General features: G+C 57.8%; 1 protein-coding gene across 1 annotated transcript; it reads right to left on the bottom strand.

The window, feature by feature from the left end:
* Nucleotides 1–9,864: 9,864 nt before the first annotated feature.
* Nucleotides 9,865–17,703, bottom strand: LOC119142276 (immunoglobulin lambda-1 light chain-like). The gene is made up of 4 exons (XM_037375043.1): nucleotides 17,635–17,703; nucleotides 17,209–17,500; nucleotides 11,868–11,905; nucleotides 9,865–10,356 (listed from the first exon to the last, which is right to left on the bottom strand). Exons 1-4 carry the CDS (start codon nucleotides 17,678–17,680, stop codon nucleotides 10,037–10,039), a joined length of 696 nt encoding a protein of 231 aa, XP_037230940.1. The 5' UTR covers nucleotides 17,681–17,703; the 3' UTR covers nucleotides 9,865–10,036.

Here is a 17,703-nt window from a genome sequence, read left to right as displayed (position 1 = left end):
TTGGGACTTTGTCCCCCCGTCTATACTCATGTTCCCTGTGCCCCCATGTCCTCGTGTTCCCTGTCCCGCTGTGTTCTTGAGCCCTGCTCTCCCATGTCCTCATGCCTTCTATCCCCCCTGTCCTCAGGCCCTACACGCTGAGTCCTCAGTCCCCTGTCCCCTGTGTCCTCATGCTCCCCATCAGTATGTGTTCCCTTGTTCTCTGTGCCCCCATGTCCTCAGGCCCCTGTTAACCTGTGTCCTCATGTTCCCAGTGCCCCCATGCTCCCTGTGTCCCCCCTCTCCACTGTCTTCTGTTTCTCCCCATGTCCCACTGTGCCCCCTGTGTCCCACTGTGTCCTGTACCCCTCATCCCCCCATGTTCCCCCTGTGTCCTCCATGCTGCCCGTGCCCCATGTCCCTCTATGTCACACTGTTCCCCCTGTTCCCCAGTCCCCTCATGCCCCCTGCCCCACTGCACAGCCCAGCACCAGCCCCTCATGCCCAGAGGCTACAGGGCAGCTGCCCCACAGGTGTGCCCGGGTCCAGCCCAGGGTGGTCACAGGCCCCGCTGACAAGAGCAGCAGGTTCAGCTGCAGAGCGTGGCAGGACCTGGTCAGCCCTGGTGACCCCCAAATGGCTGCAGCCCCCCAGACTGCTCCAGTGCCAGGCCAGGATGTGAGGAGCACCAGGGCAGTAGGGTCAGATGTTTCTTGCCCAGGAGGTCCATTGAGGGCACAAGGCTGTGGCTCTCCAAGGGCATCAGAGGGCTGAACCCTGGGAGCAGACACCCCTGTGCTCAGGGTCCCCATCCCCTGGAAGACCCATCCTGGACGGCCACAGTACCCCTGGCAGAGGACGGCAGTGGCACCAGGCAGGGCCTGGCAGCTGAGGCTGTCTGGGCAGCTGGGCAGCGAGACCACCCTGAGGGCTTGGCACACACTGTGCAGCCTGCTGGCCCCCCAGATCTGGGGAGGTGCTGTGCCTCCTGCTGGGAACACTGAGCTGCCCTGCTTGCCAGCAAAAAGGACCTGGATACCCCCCACCCACCCCATCCGAGAGCCATTGCTGAAATGGGGCCAAAAAATGGCTCTTCCCGCCTCCCACCTTGCCCGCGACACGGCCGAGCAGTGATGCTCTGGGTGCCACGTGCTAGAAAGTGCATGCCGAGGAAGCGGTGCGTGCTGGGCCTGGGGCTATTCCTGGCTCCCAGCTGGTGTTTGGCCCAAGTGGGCTCTTGTTTTCAGCCAGGCTGTAATTTTTAGCAAAGGCTGTTCCTGAGCAGCAGGGCTGCGGTCAGCACAGCTGCCTGGGCAGAGCACCGGCTCGGCTTGGGGGGCTGGCCATGCGTGTCGGCACCCCCCTGCCCGTGGCCAGCCTGGCAAAATGTCCCCGGCAAAAATGCCCAAAATATGGCAGAAATGCTTAAACCTGGTGTTCTTCCCCTGCTGTGGCTGCAGAGCAGGGGGAAAGGGCTGGGTCTTTGCTGTGGCGTGGGCTGGCAGCGTTTGCTCGGGGTGGGGATGCTGCCAGTGAGGGTGGCACTGGCTGGGGGACAGGACCCAGCCCTGGGGTGCACCCCACATTCCCCTGCGGTCCCCCCTGGCACTGGCTGCAAAAACTGTGGCACTGGCACTACTCTCCCTGGCAGGCTGTGGAGGGGGAGAAAACCAAATCTGGTGTAAAGTCCTCCCTAACTGGTGGAGTCAAACCCTTCTGCTCCCCACCACATCTCCATCACACCCCTCAGCCACCATTGCCAGCACCTTGCCATCACCCTGCCACCAACAGTCCCTGCCTAGAAGTTTCTTAACATTTAGCTAAAAAAACCCATCTTGGGAGTCCCAACAAGGGCTGAAATTTAACAACCCTGTTTGTCCAGATGGGTAGTACCAGCCCTGTGATAAAACCTCTCCATCAGCACACGTGCCTGGGGAGACGTGGCAGTTTACACCAAATGTGAGTAGAAAACAAGGATTTGCTTGGTTGCCAGACCAGGGCTGAAGCTCTGCTGGGAGTTTTATTTTATTATCATGCTAAACTTGAGATGATAAATATTTTGAAACAGCTGAAAGGTGTTTATTGTTGAGTTGGTTCAGCTGGTTTACAACCTGTTTACAAGCCCAGGCGTTTATCTTTGGGGCTGTTTACCTCTCGCAGGGCTGTGGCTAGGGTTTAATACACGTCTGAATAAACCCCTGGCAAGGGGTCCGGCCACCCCTCCCCGTGCCTTCCTGCCGGTCGCCAGCTGTGTGCTGCGGCAGTTGCTGTTTTGACAGAGCTATGCAAATATTCTCATCTTCAGAAGCGGGCTTGATTGCTCAGGTTGTGTTTTCAGCCACGTCAGCCTCAAACATTTATTTATTTTGTTTAATTCTCTTTCAATTGCAGGTCAATAAACCTCAGCCTTGGGCTTTCTGGCTGTCCACGGCTGGGGCTTTGACCCAGGGGTGTTTGATAGTATTTTATATTTCATAACTTTTATTTTCCAATGTATAACTTGTATTTTATTCATTTATAACCAGGATTTTGTTTCCCAGATCTGGGGAAATCTGCCCTATATTGTGGGAGTCTGGAGGCTGCCTCATGCATCTTGCAGCAGGTCAGACTAACAGGCAAGCTCAGCTAAGAGGCTGCCTGGCAGGAGGCAGGGACTGATTAGTTTAATTCGGTTAATGAGAGAGGATTCAGGGTGACCTGGCAGTGGGGTGGCAGCAGGAGGGACAGAGCCCTGAGCTGAGCAGTGTCAGGGTCAGCCCTAGTTCTGAATCCCACACGTGTGGGGTGAGCAGTGCCCAGCCTGGGGGGCCTGGGCACGCTCTGGGAGCATTGCAGGGGGGCAGGGGGTGTGTGGGTGTGCGCACACATGTGCCAGTGTGTGTGCACGTATGTGTGTGTGCATGTATGTGTGTGTGCAGCAGCTGGGACACCCCACAAGAGGGCAGGGACCACTCTGTTAGGCGAGACCCTGCTGGGGAGGGCCCTGCCAGGGACCCTCCAGGAGACAGGAGGGGTGACCCTGGGCTGGGGGCATGCACCCTGCTGTGGTACTCAGCCCTGTCAGCCTTGGCAACAGCCCCCAGTGCAGTGGGTCTCTGCCCTCCACCCATCCCACCCCTCCAACAACTCTGGGCAGCTTCAGGCTGCCCCAAAACCTGTCCCCCAGCCACGGTGGCTGGTGGCCCTACAAGGTGACAGCCTGGTGAGGGCAGGGGCAAAGCTTGCCGCAGCAAAGAGCCGGCAACCATCTCGAGGCTGAGCTGACTTTGGCTCAGCTGCATGGCACTCACTCGCCTTCACACGTCAGCACCCACTGGAGACAGTTTCACTTCCTTTTTTTGGGCCCCCTTTCGAGTTGCTGATTGGAGACTGTGGCGGGCAAGGAGTAAAATTAGCTAGGGGATGCCCCGCGGCCGCACAGCTGCATGGCGGTGCTGGCCGGGGGGGGCGGGAGGGGGCAGAGCTGGCGTGGCGCAGCCTGGACTCTGCACGGCCTTTCCCCCAGCCCTGTAGAGAAGGTGATGCGGTGGATGTCAGGATGGGGTTCAGAAGCCACCAGCCACCCCGCTGGGTGCTTGGGGGCTGCACCCCCCCTAGCTCAGGCACAGCAGAGGCCATCAGGTATCGCCCGAGCTTGGCACTGCTGCAGAGCCAAAGCAGGAGGACTGGTGCCACCCTCCCACAGCTGCCCCGGTGGGTCTGGCTGTCCCGCTCCCCCCAGCCAGAGCTGGGCTATTCTTGGCCCCAGCTCTTGCTTTCGAGTTTCAGCCCTGCTGCCTCCAGGAACAGTGGCTGTTTGGGTGGTTGCAGCTGCTGCGGGGAGGGCGGGTGGGACGCCCCCATCCCCTCCGCCACGTCACCCGTGTCTCTCCAGACAAGGTGTTTCATCAGCCCCAGATGCACTCGCTCTGCTCCCACCACATCCCCACAAAAGGAGACCCCAAATCCTCCTGGCACGAGATGCTGGGGCTTGCTATGGCCTGGGGAAATCACTGAGTGATGTGCAAAAGAAAGAAAAGCAAGCCCAGGCTGGTTTTCAGGGACAAACCTGGCCAGAGATGTCCCCTGCGAAGGGGCTTCAGCACGACCACCCCCAAGGGCAAGGCCACGGGTGCGGGAGCTGCCCTCACCCCAAGATGGGGACTGGGGACCAGAGCAGAGCTTTGCCTGCCAGGGCTGGGGGTGCTGTTTTGGGCCAAGGGTTGCAAGAGCTCTGCCTCCCTCCCCACATCCCTCCCTCTGGTCCCGGCTGTGGGACCCCTCTGAGCCCAAAGCATCTGAACCACCAGGGTTTGTTAAAACCCCTCTTGAAAGCCTTGCTAAGCCCTCCCCTGCAAGCCTCAGCTTGGGAGCACAGCTCTTGCCAAGCCCTGTCCCCACCGTGGGACCCCGCTGCCTCTCTGCAGCTAATTAAAGCCTTTCTGAAGCATCTCATTTACTAAATTAGATCCCCCTCATTTTTAAATTAATGGTGAGCTGGGAAAACAAAAAAAGATAAATGACTGTTTGAAATTACAGCATAGGAGATGGCAGAGCGAGAGCTGCAGCTGGGGAGAGGCACGGGTTTCGGTTTCACTCAGCACATTTGCTCACCAGAAAACCCCACCAAGGGTGGTGGCAGGAGCAGGGTGGGCCTCTTCTTCCCAGGCACCACATCCCTCCCTGCTGGGGTCTGGATTGGGCCCCACATCCTAGTGTGATTCCCAGCAATGGCTCTCCAGCCCTGCTGAAGGTCTGTTGTGGGTAAAACTGGCTGGAAATTTGCCATGCTGCAGGTGGTGAGGGAGTATGGGGGCCCTGGGGGGGGCCAGGGCCACTGATCTATAATTCAGCAGGTTTTTCCTTGCCAGTTGTTGCTTACGGAAAGGATTTAGCAAAATCTTTTAATCAATAATTAGTGAGGTTTCCTACCCCCAGAGTCAGAGCTGTGCCTGGGCTCTGCTTGCCCAGACCTGAGCCGAAGCCAGACCCCAGCTCATGGCCCAGCAGCGCCTGCCCCAAACTGAGCTCGTGAAAAGTTCAGTCCGCTGTCCTGTGACCAAGGGACAGGCTTTACCCATGGGGTATCGAGACGGACTTCAAGCCCTGCGGAAAGTGTTGCTCTGCTACCCCTCTCCCCTCCAGCCACCCTGCAAAAATGTGGCATTTAGCAGGGTAACACCTGGCAGCATGGCTGGGGTGGGGGCTCCTTTGTTACCCATCACTCACTGCAGCCTCAATCACTGCTTAAGGGTGTGATTTGCCAACAACTGAAATCAATAATTAGTGAGGCCTGAGCTTTCTCAGTGGGAAAAAAGGCAAGCATCCTTCCTGGCAGCAGCTCTCTGTCCTTGGGGTGTTTTTGGCTGGCAGAAACCCAGGCAGCTGCTTTCCTCTACAAAAGCCCCGGCAGCACCATGAGGCTGGGGATGAGGGTGCTGTGGGCAGGGGTTTGCCAGGAAATAACCTCGCTTGAGTGTGGTAAGGGGCTCGGTGCCCGAATGGAGGAGTTGGTGCTGTCTCTGGGTCTGCAACCCCCAGCACCGAGCTGGGACAGGCCTGTGTGGCCATGCTGCAGGAACCCTTGCCTCCCGGACCTCCGACCGCAGCCCGGCAGCCCCCCAGGACCAGCTCTGCCAGTGTGGGCTTTCTGCCTGGGAAACTGCGTCTTAAAGGAGCTCATCTTGAAACACAGCAGGACAGGTCCCTCCATCACCTTTCGTTTCCCTGGCTCTGATGTAGGTGGAACATCCCGCTGCTGGATCCTTCCTGGGGGCCAGTGGCAGCCTGGAGTGCTGCAGTTCGGCCTGGGCACAGGTTTGCTTTGTGGGGAGGGGGTTTCCTGGGAAAACCCTGAGCCTGTCATGCCACACGTGGGCAGGGACACTGGGACTGCCTCCATCAGCCCAGTCCCCTGTGCAGGGTGATCGGCAGGGGGTTTTCCCCATGCGCGGGGCTGCGCCATGGCAGGGTCTCCTCTTGCCCGGCTGGGGAGCAGGGTAAGGCAAGAATAAAACCAACAAAGTTGTTTCGGAGCATGAGGTGCCTCTTGGCACCTCTGGTGGGGTCTAGGGCCTGCTGCCAGCACCCTGCCAAAGAGCAGGAGGGAAGGAGGGCTGGGGCAGACCAAAGCTCATGTCCATCTCTGCCCTTCCCACCCGTGCCCTCCCGGGGCTGCACAGTGCCCATGGCCCCACATCCCTGGTGCGCACCCCCACACGCCTGCCACGTGCCTCTGGAGCTGCTCAGCGTGCCTGGGGAAGGCTCATGCTGTCCCACATCGAGGACAAAATGCCTGATACAGCTGGGGAAACCCCAGCAGCCCCGGAGCAGATCACCCGGGGCAGCCCCTGGCACAGTGGGGCGTGAGGCTTTGCTGGGGGTCAGAGCAGGGCTGTGCTGTGGGGGCTGAGCCCTTGCCTGCACCAGCCGGGATGACCCCTTCAGCGGCATGCAGGCAGGGGGGCAGGCTGGCAGAGACCTGGGGCACTTGGTGCACCTCCCAGTGCCCCACGTTCTTGGGGGCTGTGAGGTCACCGGGCAGCAAGAGAGAAACAGCAGCCACAAACAGCCCCGCTGCTTGGCAAAAGCTGATTTTAGTGCGTGTGGAGATAATGGTGGCACAGGAATGGGGTGGGGGATGTAGGAGATGTGGCCATCCACACAGAGCCAGCATGAGTTCGGTGGCAGTGTTCAGGTGACACTTGGGTGCAGGGGACATAAGCAGGGGCAGGGGGGAGTGGTTTGGGAATGGGGACAGCATGGAGCTGGGAGCTGCTGTCTCCAGCAGCCATAGGGAGAGGGACAGGGATGTTGCTGCAGTTCGGAGCTCAGGCTGGTGCTGCAGGTGTGACTGCAAACCTGGAGCTGGCTGGAGAGCCTCACACCCTGCAGAAATACACACTGGCAAAAGCACCTTAACTGAGTAAGTAGCAGCATCTTCCCACCAGAATAGAAGTCTTCTGCAGTGCTAAAACACCATGTTGCCATTGCTGGGAGGTCCCCAGCAGCTCTGGGGGACACAGAGTTCCTTCTGTCAGCAGCAGGACCACTGCTTTGCTCAGGCCATCACTGCCCACCCTGGCATGTCCATGTGAGCAAGAGAGGGATGGAAGAAACTTAATTCCACCTGAAGTTCCTCATTGGTATTTGCTTTCCTGGCAGGTCTGGGGTTGCTGCCGCAGGGTGGGGAGGTTCTGCTCCCTTAGGTGTTTTGCCAGACAAGAGCAATGCAGAGAGCACATCCCTCAGGTCTTGCCTCATAGAATTTGGGTTTGGCAGAAGATTTTTGGTTTTGTTTTGGCTTAATTTGCTGATAAATCCTCCAGTGGTTGCTGAACGGCTGGGTAAAAAAGAGCTTTAAAGAGCTGGGGTGGGCAGCTCCATCCAAGCTTTCTGGGTTGGATGGAGGCATTGGGGTGGGCAGCGTGGATGGAGGCACTGAGGTGGGCAGGACAGAGTTGCTGGGGTGGACAGGGCAGATGGATGCAGCAGGGAGGACACATGGCCAGCAGTGCTTTCTCCCTGCTAGCTGCTGGAGGCTTCACTCCAAGCAAGGCCAATGTGATGGGGTGCCTTAGGGGGAGCATGGCCGGCAGGTCGAGGGAGGGGATCCTCCTCCTCTGCTCTGCCCTGGTGAGGCTGCATCTGCCGTGCTGTGTCCAGTGCTGGGCTCCCCAGTTCAAGGGAGGCAGGGAGCTACTGGAGAGGGGCCAGCAGAGGGCTACGAAGGCGATGAGGGGACCAGAGCATCTCCCTGATGAGGAAAGGCTGAGAGAGCTGGGTCTGTTCGGCCTGGAGAAGACAAGGCTGAGAGCGGATCTTATCATTGTGTACAAATACCTTAAGGGTGAGTGTCCAGAGGACAGGACCAGGCTCTTTTCAGTGGTGCCCAGGGACAGGACAAGGGGCAACGGGCGCAAACTGTAACACAAGAAGTTCTGTCTGAACATGAAGAACTTCTTTACCTTGAGGGTGACAGAGCCCTGGCACAGGCTGCCCAGAGAGGCTGTGGGGTCTCCTTCTCTGGAGATGTTCAGAGTCACCTGGATGCGACTCAGTGCAGCCTGCTCAAGGAGAAGCTGCTTTAGCAGGGGGCTGGACTGGATGGTCTCCAGAGGTCCCTTCCAACCCCGACTATTCCATGATTCTGTGGTTCTGTGTGTGCCCATCCCCTAGTGAAGGTGTTGGCTGGCCCCTGGCCTTCCTGCAGCAGCTGGTTGCCAGCAAGAGGCAGGGAGGAGCCATGGTGGTCGTAGGGTCCAGGTCCCTGGGACGGGCATGGGGGCTGCCCTGAGTGGGGCTGACCCCTGTGCCTCCTAGGGGTCTGGTCACACCTCCTGTGCCTCGGAATCAATAGGGGCTGGGGGGCGAAGGAATTAAGAGCAGCCCTGTGGAGAAGGACTTGGGGGTGTTGGTGGATACAGAGCTGGCAATGTGCACTTGCAGCCCAGAAAGCCAGCCACCTCCTGGACTGCATCACCAGCAGCAGTGCGAGGAAGGGGGTTCTGCCCCTCTGCTCCACTTTGATGAGACCCTTCTGCAGTGCTGCATCCAGCTGTGTCCAGCATAGGAAAGACAAGGACCTGTTGGAGTGTGTCCAGAGGAGGTGATGAAAATGGTCAGAGGGATGGAATGCCTCGGCTAGGAGGAAAGGCTGAGAGAGGTGGGGCTGTCCAGCCTGGAGAAGAGAGGGCACTGGGGAGACCTTACAGCACAGCAGCCTTTCGGCACTTAAAGGGGGCTTATAAGAAGAAGACAGACTTTTTAGTAGGGCCTGTGGTGATAGGACGAGGAGTAATGGTTTTAAACTGAAGGAGGGTAGATTTAGACAAGATATAAGGAAAAAAAAAATTTTACCATGAAGCTGGTGAAACACTGGCACAGATTGCCCAGAGAGGTGGTAGATGCTCCATCCCTGGAAACGTTCAAGGTCAGGTAGGACGGGGCTCTGAGCAACCTGCTCTAGTTGGACATGTCCCTGCTTACTGCAGGGGGGTGGACTAGATGATCTTTAAAGGTCCCTTCTGACCCAACCTACTCTGTGATCCTATGTGCCCAGAGGGTGCCTGCAAGGACACATGGCAACCCAAAGCCTGGTGGGGCCAGGCACCCCAGTGGCACCGACACAGCCTTGGGAGGGGGATGCTGTGGGGCTGGACCCCGCTTTTAGCAAGAGACTGGTGAGGGGGCATTTCCTCCAGAACTTTACACAACATGGCTGGATGCTCCCATCTCCTGTCCCTGGAGTGGCTCCTGGCAGCTCTGATGGGTGATGGCAGCTGAGTGCTGGTGCTCCCAGCACAGCCATGGCCATAAGCTGCTCCATGAGCAGGATTACAGGGGAACTTCCCCAGGGCTGTGCTGGGGATGGGGACAGGCTGTGTGGCACATAGAGGCCCATGCTGCTGTGGCACAGGGTGCAAGGGACAGACTTGCACATGTGCACAACTGGCAGCTACACTGGCACCCCCATCCCGGGGAACATGGGGGTGACTGAGGAAAGGGGCACAGAGCCAGGGCAGGCCAGCAACGGGACATGGCTGGCCATGGCCCCACCACAAGCCACGTGTCTCTGCAAGGGACCTAGCACCCAGAGGGCAGCAGGCAAGGGATGGGGGTGGCACACTGGAGCCATGTGCTCTCTGCTGGCATGGGGCCTTAGGCCAGGCTGCTGCCCCAGGCTTCTCATTCCCTGGCCTTGGCAGTGCCAGGGGCGTTCATTGGTGTCCCCAGGGGTGAACAAGAGCTGCAAGGAGCCCAACAACGTGTGTGTGTGTGCGCGCACACGCATGTGTGTTTCCATCCCACCCTCCTGCATCCTGGTGCCACTGGGGTGATGCCAGCTGGTGCCAGGGGGAGTGGACGCATCAGAAGGACACAGAGACAGCGATGTTGAGCCAGCGCTAGTTCAGTGTCAGTGTTTATTTGTGTGACACTCAGGGAGGGGGGACATAAGCACGGGGCAGGGGGACATGGGGAGAGACATCTGTGGGAGGGGGAGGGAGCCGCTGCCCCCAGCGGAAGAGGAGGAGGGGGGCGGCCAGGGGCCATTGGGCGCAGGGCGGTCCCGGCGGGGTTAGGAGCACTCAGATCTCTTCAGGGTCTTCTCCACATTGCCAGCCTCGTGCGTGACCTTGCAGCTGTAGGTCTCGTGGCTCTTCCATTCGGAGGAAGTCAGTGACAGGTAGCTGCTGGCCATGTACTGGTTGTTGCTCTGCCGCTGGGGCTGGCTGGTCTCGACGCCGCTAGAGATGGTGCGGCCATCAGCCACCCACGTCACCTGCACGGCGCCGGGGTAGAAGTCTCCTATCAGGCACACCACGGTGGCTTTGCCCTTCTCCAGCTCCTCCGAAGATGGTGGGAAGAGGTAGACGGTGGGAGAGACCTTGGGCTGGCCTGTGAGGAGACACAGCAGTGTGGGGGTCAGAGGGGACCCTGTACCCCACCACAGCCCCCTGCCCGCCTGCCCTGCCCGCCCCAGCTGCATCTGCCCAGAAACTCCTCCCTTCCCCCACAGCTAACAGTTTAGAATTCATAACTAACATATTCAGTTTTGGAACATATACATTTAATATATAAAAATACATATGTGTGTATATATGTGTGTAATGCACATACACATACATCACATATATACTTGTATATATGTTATATATACACTATATGCATATATATGTGCATATACACATATATGATAGGTACTGGAATATACAGCAAATACATATAAGTATATTATAAATTACATATATAAAGTATACAATATACTACATAGGTGTGTAGTATATACGGTTCTATAAATATATAGAATTATATAACATTTATATAATACATATATTTTAATATGTATATATGTTTTATATATGCATTCATATATATTACATAAAATATTGGGTTAGTTGCCATAAACCCATCTCTTCCCTTTTGCAAGGCAATTGTTTTTAAAAAAATCAAAATTACAAAGAGAAACGGTCCTGTTTTCTGCTCAGTTCTGCTTTCAGACTTGCCTTAGAAAAACTACAACTAAGAATCACCCAGAGGAAGATGGAGGAAAGCTATTTTGTCTTTCTGAGGTGGTTCTGCTGCCTCCTCAGATGTACAATGTCTCTGTCTCTATTTGAGAATGAGGAGAACTCTGCCATGAACAGCTTTCTGCTGAAGAAATTGTCAAACTAAATTTTTCTCAGTCTTATACCCCCAGTAAATTGTTTCAGATTTTTGGAGAAATTCTTTTAAAAATTATAAAGACAGACAGACAATGTTCCTGGAAGCCTTTTCAACACAATAATCTCTGTTTTTGACATAGTTCACTTGGACAAAAGGATCTTGAAGATACCCTTGAAGCCCTTCAGTTAAGACCCCAGGGACGTGCCATTTTAACACCAAGTCAGCTGGCACTTCAGCCTGATGGTGGCTGAGATCGGGCTGCCACCTCGCAGTGCCTGCACCCTCAGCCACGGGACCCCGTGGAGAAGTCCCTGCTCCTCACCGAGGGCGACAGGCTCGGTCCCCAGGACTAAGAGTTAAGGACTTAGACCTTAAACTAACACTAATCTCTTTAACAAAGACAAAAATTGACATTCTTAGAGATCTAAGAAATCTAGAAATAGAGATCTATTTCAATTTCTGAAATGGACTCCCTGAGACCTGAGACACATTTCCTGGCCAAATTTTAAGATCTTTCAATTGAGAAAATACCCTCTAATCCTCCGTGGCACGCACCAGAGCCCTCCAAGTCCAGAGGGACAAGACACAGCCCAAAACACCGCGCTTAGTGCCTGTCCCCAAACTGGCGGCAGACCCCAGCCCAGCGCCAAGTCCAAGAAAAAAACCCCAAATAACCAAAAATCAACAAAAAGTCACGATTTCACAGTGGGGAAGGAAAGACCGAGAAGAAAACGGCGACTCACCTAGGACGGTCAGCAGGGTCCCGGCCCCGAATGTACCACACAGTGATACAGGGCCATGCAAAAACCTCCTGCCTCATGGCAGGAGCAGTCCTGGCCCCTGTGGACGTGGCAGGGTGGAGGTGATGGGGTGGAGATGCTCTGATGGATGCAGCAGGATGAAGGTGATGCGATGAAGATGCTCCGATGAATGCAGCAGGATGAGGGTGATGAGATGAAGGTGTCCCAGTGGACACAGCAGGCTGGACGCACAGTGCTGGACATGCCCCGGTGGATTTGGCAGGGTAGGAGCAGCGGAACAGTCATATGGGGATGAATGTGTGTCCTTGCTGGAGGGGCCATGGGAAAACAGGTGGCCTTGGCCCTGCCATCCTGCATGGACTGTGTTGACTGGGCTCTCCAGAGCTGCATTGTCCCACTGCTACCCAGAGCTGAGCACCTTGTGCTTGTTACAAGCCCATGTCCCTGCCTGTGGTGTGGGCATATTAACCCCAGGTGAGGAAGGGCTGGTGGAGGCTTTGGGTGCCCCTGAGGCATGACAGGAAGCACCTTGCCTCAGACTGCACTGCTGCCATGCAGATGGCTGTTGGCTAGCCTGGGGGGGCACCATCCTGCCACCTCTTGAGCCACACCGTGGCTGCAGCTGGGGCAAATTGTGACAATCAGCTATCGGAGAGTATGTGTGTGGATAAACCTCATGAAGAAACCATCCACCTGTCCATCCTTCCCACTGCCCAGAAACACCAGTGTTGGGTTAGGTGTCATGGTTTCACAGGGGACCCCACCTCCTAGCACCTGTGCCACCCTGCAGCTTGGCCTTGCTCCCCATGTCCTTACCTGGGCAGGATTTTTGGTTCCTGGTGGGTGGGTGAACCTCCTTGCAGCAACTGTGTCGGGGTGCCCTGCTGCACAGAAAGAGCCCAAGCAGCTGCTTGTGCCCAGCCAGTGGCCCTGGTGTCCCATGAGCATGGTGGGGAGGCAGCCAGGCTCCCAGTCACTGAGGCTGCTCGTGTGCGGCTGCTTGCTGTGGATGGCAGAGCAGGGATGGTATTTTGCATTCTTCCCCCAACCCATCTCTCCCAAGGGATATCCAGCAGCTGTGCCACTGTTGGCCAAGGTCTTGGCTGAAAACACATGTCAGTCCCCTTCTTAATACCCCCCATATGAAAAGCTCGCTGGCTCACAAGTTTTAGTGAAGGTGTCCCCCCCGGTTTGGACCAGTCTGCCTCTGATGGCTTTATAATCAGTTCCACCCAGTCTCTGGGGCAGGGGGTGGTAGCTTGCCGGGTCCAGCTTCACCCCATCTGAGCACCGCAGCCCTCCTCCCTGGGCCACGCTGAGATGCCAGAGATGCTGCGAGCACAGGCAGCACGGAGTGGGTGGCATGGCCTGGGCTATGGGCAAGCTGGGGGCCAGGCACTGCAAAGAGCATGAGGTAAAGGGTGAGTGAGAGCAGCAGGTCCCAGTGCATGCATGTGCTGAGGAAGAACACACTTTACTGCCAGGATGAGTGCGGTGGAGGGCAGGTAGCCCAGGTGCTGCCGGTCCTGCCCTGCGCATCCTCCTGCCTTCGGGAGCCGAGCCAGACAGTGCCGGCACAGTCTCTAACACCAAGCAGAGCACTTAAACCCATCTCAACTGGTTCTGCTGAGGTGATGGCTGCTTCCCAAGGCACCGGGGGTGGAGGATGGTTCTGCCCCACCAGCTAAGCCCACTCTGGAGCAGCACAGACAGAAAAGTGTGGCAGTTACATTTTCCTTGCACAAGAGACAGGCAGACTGCAGAGACATGCAGGTTTGCTCCAAGAAACCCTGCCAGCAGCATCCCCTACCCCTGCAGGAACTGTTTCCCACAGAGCTGCACCTGCCCATTCTGCATCCCCCAGGTAGTGCCCTATAAGCCCTTGCCTTCACAGCCCCTTGGAGCAGCAGCTTTTAAGTAAGCGCTCCTGGAAGCATCCGCCAAGGGCCATGCCATGCCAAGTGGGCTGGAGAAGAGGCATCAGAGGCTGTTGGTAGAGAGGAAGAGCCGTGACTTACAGAAAAAAGCATATAAGGGATGCAGATGCTTACATACAGCTGCAACAGACAAGGCAGGGATGAGCCAGGATGGGTTTCAGCTAAAACCAATTAACTTCAAATTCCCCAGGGAAGGCTTGGCTGCTGCCTTGTAAAGTGTTTTCCCAGAGTGGTGCCAATCTCACAGGGCACAGGGTGCTCAGCTCGGAGCAAACAAGCTCTTGGAGTGCTGAATTTCCATAGCACTGACTTAAATTGAACTCAAGAATATTCAGATGCTGTGGTTTGTGCATGTGGTTATAGAAAGACGCAGAATCAGTGAACCTCCTGAGTCACTAGGAAATAAACGTTGCTTCGAAGATTTTGTGGTTTGGAACACTTTCTGTTTCAGAAGTCTGCTTTGCCTCTGGGAAGGCTTATGCATTGGTGCAGTCTGAAACTAGCCAAAAAAAGCACTGAAATGGTCTATGCAAAGCATTTACTTGAGGCCAATACCATCTATTGTGGATGACCAGTTGCTGAGCATTTCTCAGACTTCGATGTATTTTCAGTTCCGTTTCAGGGAGGACATTAAAGGGGGACAATGTTCAGCTCAAAAGTCCAGCTTTTCAGTTTGGAAAGAGACATGGAGAAGTAGAGATGCTGTGCTGGATGTGCCAGGGGGGTTGGCCCTTCAGCACCTGCACAGCATGCGGCTTTGGCAGGAGTGGGGGCAGGTGAGGCAGTGCTGGTCCCAAAGGAACACCGGGGAGGCTACATACCACTGCTGTACCACTGCTCTGCCTTAGCTGCTGGGGCCAAGCAGCAGATGCCGTGCCAGGCACCCTCCACTGTTGCCACATGGCTCATCCAGACATTCCTGGAAGTGAATGAGAATGAAAAAGGATAGGATGTGCCATACAGAGTATAAACCATCCAAAAACTGCCTGACATGGCTTTTAAAAACATCTTCCCAAATAAACTGGATCCCCTATGGACAAAAATGAGCCCTGACTGGGGAGAAGTAGCTGCCTAGTACACAGGGGCTCCTGGCACGGCTGGGCTGGGCGCAAGGCAAGGAGGCAGCTGGCGGTGCCCTGGGTACCAGCCAGGGAGCAGAGAGGGAACTCGGCCCTGCAGTGTGGGGCTGGGACAGGGCAGGGAACTGCCCCAGCATCAAACGGGGACAGCAGAAATGCCCAAATGGCTCCGGCCATGGCAGGAGGTTTTTGTATCACTTCCCCATTGCACCGTGTCACTGTGGAACCAGTGTAGGGGTTGCTTTCATAACTACCACAGTAATAGACGGCCTCGTCCTCAGCCTGGACCCCAGTGATGGTTAACGTGCCCGTAGAGCCAGACAAGGATCCAGAGAATTGTGAAGGGATGCCTGAAGGTCTCTTGTCATTGTAGTAGATCACAGTGACAGGGGCAGTGCCAGGGGCCTTCTGCTGGTACCAGCCATACCAGTAGGTACTACCCCCACCCCCGGAGCAGGTGATCTGGACAGTTTGTCCCGGGTTGGCTGACACGGAGGGCGGCTGAGTCAGCGCTGCCTGGACCAAGGAACCTGCAGAGGGAGAGGAGAGAGGGGAGAAGACAAGGGTCAGCCAGGGCCCCACGAGCACAGCCCTGCCTGGGCAGCAGCGCGGGGGCCCTGTGCCCAAAGGGCCCGGCCGGGCACAGCGACTCTGGCCATGGCACCTGTGCCGTGGGCGAGCACCGCGAGCAGGAGAGGGAGCCAGGCCATGGTGCGATCCCAGCAGCTCCGTGTCCCCACCACGATGGGGCTGTGACATGGACCCCAGCTCCCTTTTAAGCCCCCGCCCGCCCAGGGCACGGCCCCTCCATGCAAATCTGACCCCGCGCTCTCGCCTGGGTCCTGCCCGCGCCTCCCCCCACCGCCCTGCCCGCTCCACGCCCAGCCCCACCACCCCACAAGCAGCGGGGATTGTCCCCGGCACAGAGCGGAGACACGTCCCAGCGCAGAGCCCAAACGTCACCAGCACGGACACCCCCATTCCCGCCCTGGCCAAGTGGCCACAGGGCCGAGGGGTGCGGGAGAGCTGGGCTGCTGGGGGCGGGGGCATCAGGCAGTGTCCCCAGCACCAACATCCCCTGCCGTGGGGAGCAGATGAGCTGCTGCCTGTGCTGGGGATGGAAGGAGAAGCCCTTGTCCAGGCTCTTGGCACTGCTGTGCATTTCTGGGGTCCAGCTGGGCCCACCTAAGCTCTCCCATGGGGAGTGGGCTGGGAAAAGACAGGAGCAAAGCCCCATTTACATCCCTCTGAGATCCTCAGCTGAACGTTCTTGGTGACCGATGAGCACCTGGGACCTTGACCTGGCACGGGCAGGGAGAGCGGGGCGCATCAGGGAGCGCACAGGAGCCCTGGTCCCTGAGGGCTGCAGGGTGGTTGGTGCAGCCCAGCGGTGCCTCCCTGGCCCCAGCCCATGGCACGTGGCCCCCCACCCCACCGCACGGTCGTCCCTGCCCAAAGCCTGGCCCTGGCACACACCTTCATGCCCAGCCCTCGTCCCCTGCCCCGGCTCCCTCAGGGCGACATAGGAAAAGTCACCGCTCAAGACAAGTGACACCGACAGACACAGAGGGGCCAACACCTTTGTCCCCAGCGCTAGTCCCGGTCCCGGGGTCCCGCAGCAGGATGGGGACGGGGCCAGGGTGCGGGGCAGCCCTCTGCTGTCACAGGGCTGCCATGGGACATTGCCCAGGGCCAGGGGCTTCCCAGGGGCCAGAGGTACAAAGAGCCAGCGGTGCAGAGCCTGTGGGCTCCTCCTGCGGCGCGGCAGAACAGCCCCCAGGCAGCCTTGCTCTGCCCCGGCAGCCTCACGCGTGGCCCTGGAGCTGCTGCGCCCGTGGGAAACGGCCCTTGCCAGCGTTGGCAGGCGAAGCTTTGGACCAGCTGCCCGGCCCTTGGCATGTTCCCACTTGTCGGTGCTGAGCCCACCGCTCCAGCAGCGCTGAAGCCCCTGGGGCGATGCCCGGGGAATCCTGGCACGGCTGCGCTGGGCGCAGGGCAGGGCAGGGAGGCAGCTGGCAGCGCCCCGCGTGCCAACCGGGGAGCCCAGGGGCAACTCGGCCCTGCAGCATGGGGCAGGGACAGGGCTGCTGGGGGTCATCTCCTCCCCACGTGGCAGGGGCCGGGCACAGACCTGGGGCTCTGGGACAGCTCAGCTGGGACACCAGGCACAGCCATCTGCAGCACAGGGCAGGGCCATGGCGGGGACCTGCCCCAACATAAAACGGGGACAGCAGAGATGCCCGGCTGGCTCCAGCTGTGCCAGGAGGTTTTTGTATAACTTCCCCATTGCTCTGTTTCACCGTGCCAGCACTGATGCTGCTGTCGTAGCTACCACAGAAATAGACGGCCTCGTCCTCGGCTTGGACCCCAGTGATGGTTAACGTGCCCGTACCGCCAGATGTGGATCCAGAGAATCGAGAAGGGATGCCCGAGGGTCTCTTGTCATTCCAGTAGATCACAGTGACAGGGCCAGTGCCAGGGACTTTCTGCTGGAACCAGCCATAGCTACTGCTACTCCCGGAGCAGGTGATCCGGACAGTTTCTCCTGGGCTGGCTGACACGGAGGGCGGCTGAGTCAGCGCTGCCTGGACCAGGGAACCTGCAGAGGGAGAGGGGAGAGGGGAGAAGACAAGGGTCAGCCAGGGCCCCACGAGCAAAGCCCTGCCCGGGCAGCAGCGCGGGGGCCCTGTGCCCAAAGGCCCCGGCCGGGCACAGCGACTCTGGCCATGGCACCTGTGCCGTGGGCGAGCACCGTGAGCAGGAGAGGGAGCCAGGCCATGGTGCGATCCCAGCAGCTCCGTG

Source organism: Falco rusticolus, chromosome 1 (genome assembly GCF_015220075.1).
Source record: "Falco rusticolus isolate bFalRus1 chromosome 1, bFalRus1.pri, whole genome shotgun sequence".
Classification (NCBI taxonomy): Eukaryota; Metazoa; Chordata; class Aves; order Falconiformes; family Falconidae; genus Falco; species Falco rusticolus.
This window is presented reverse-complemented; position numbering and strand designations above follow the sequence as displayed.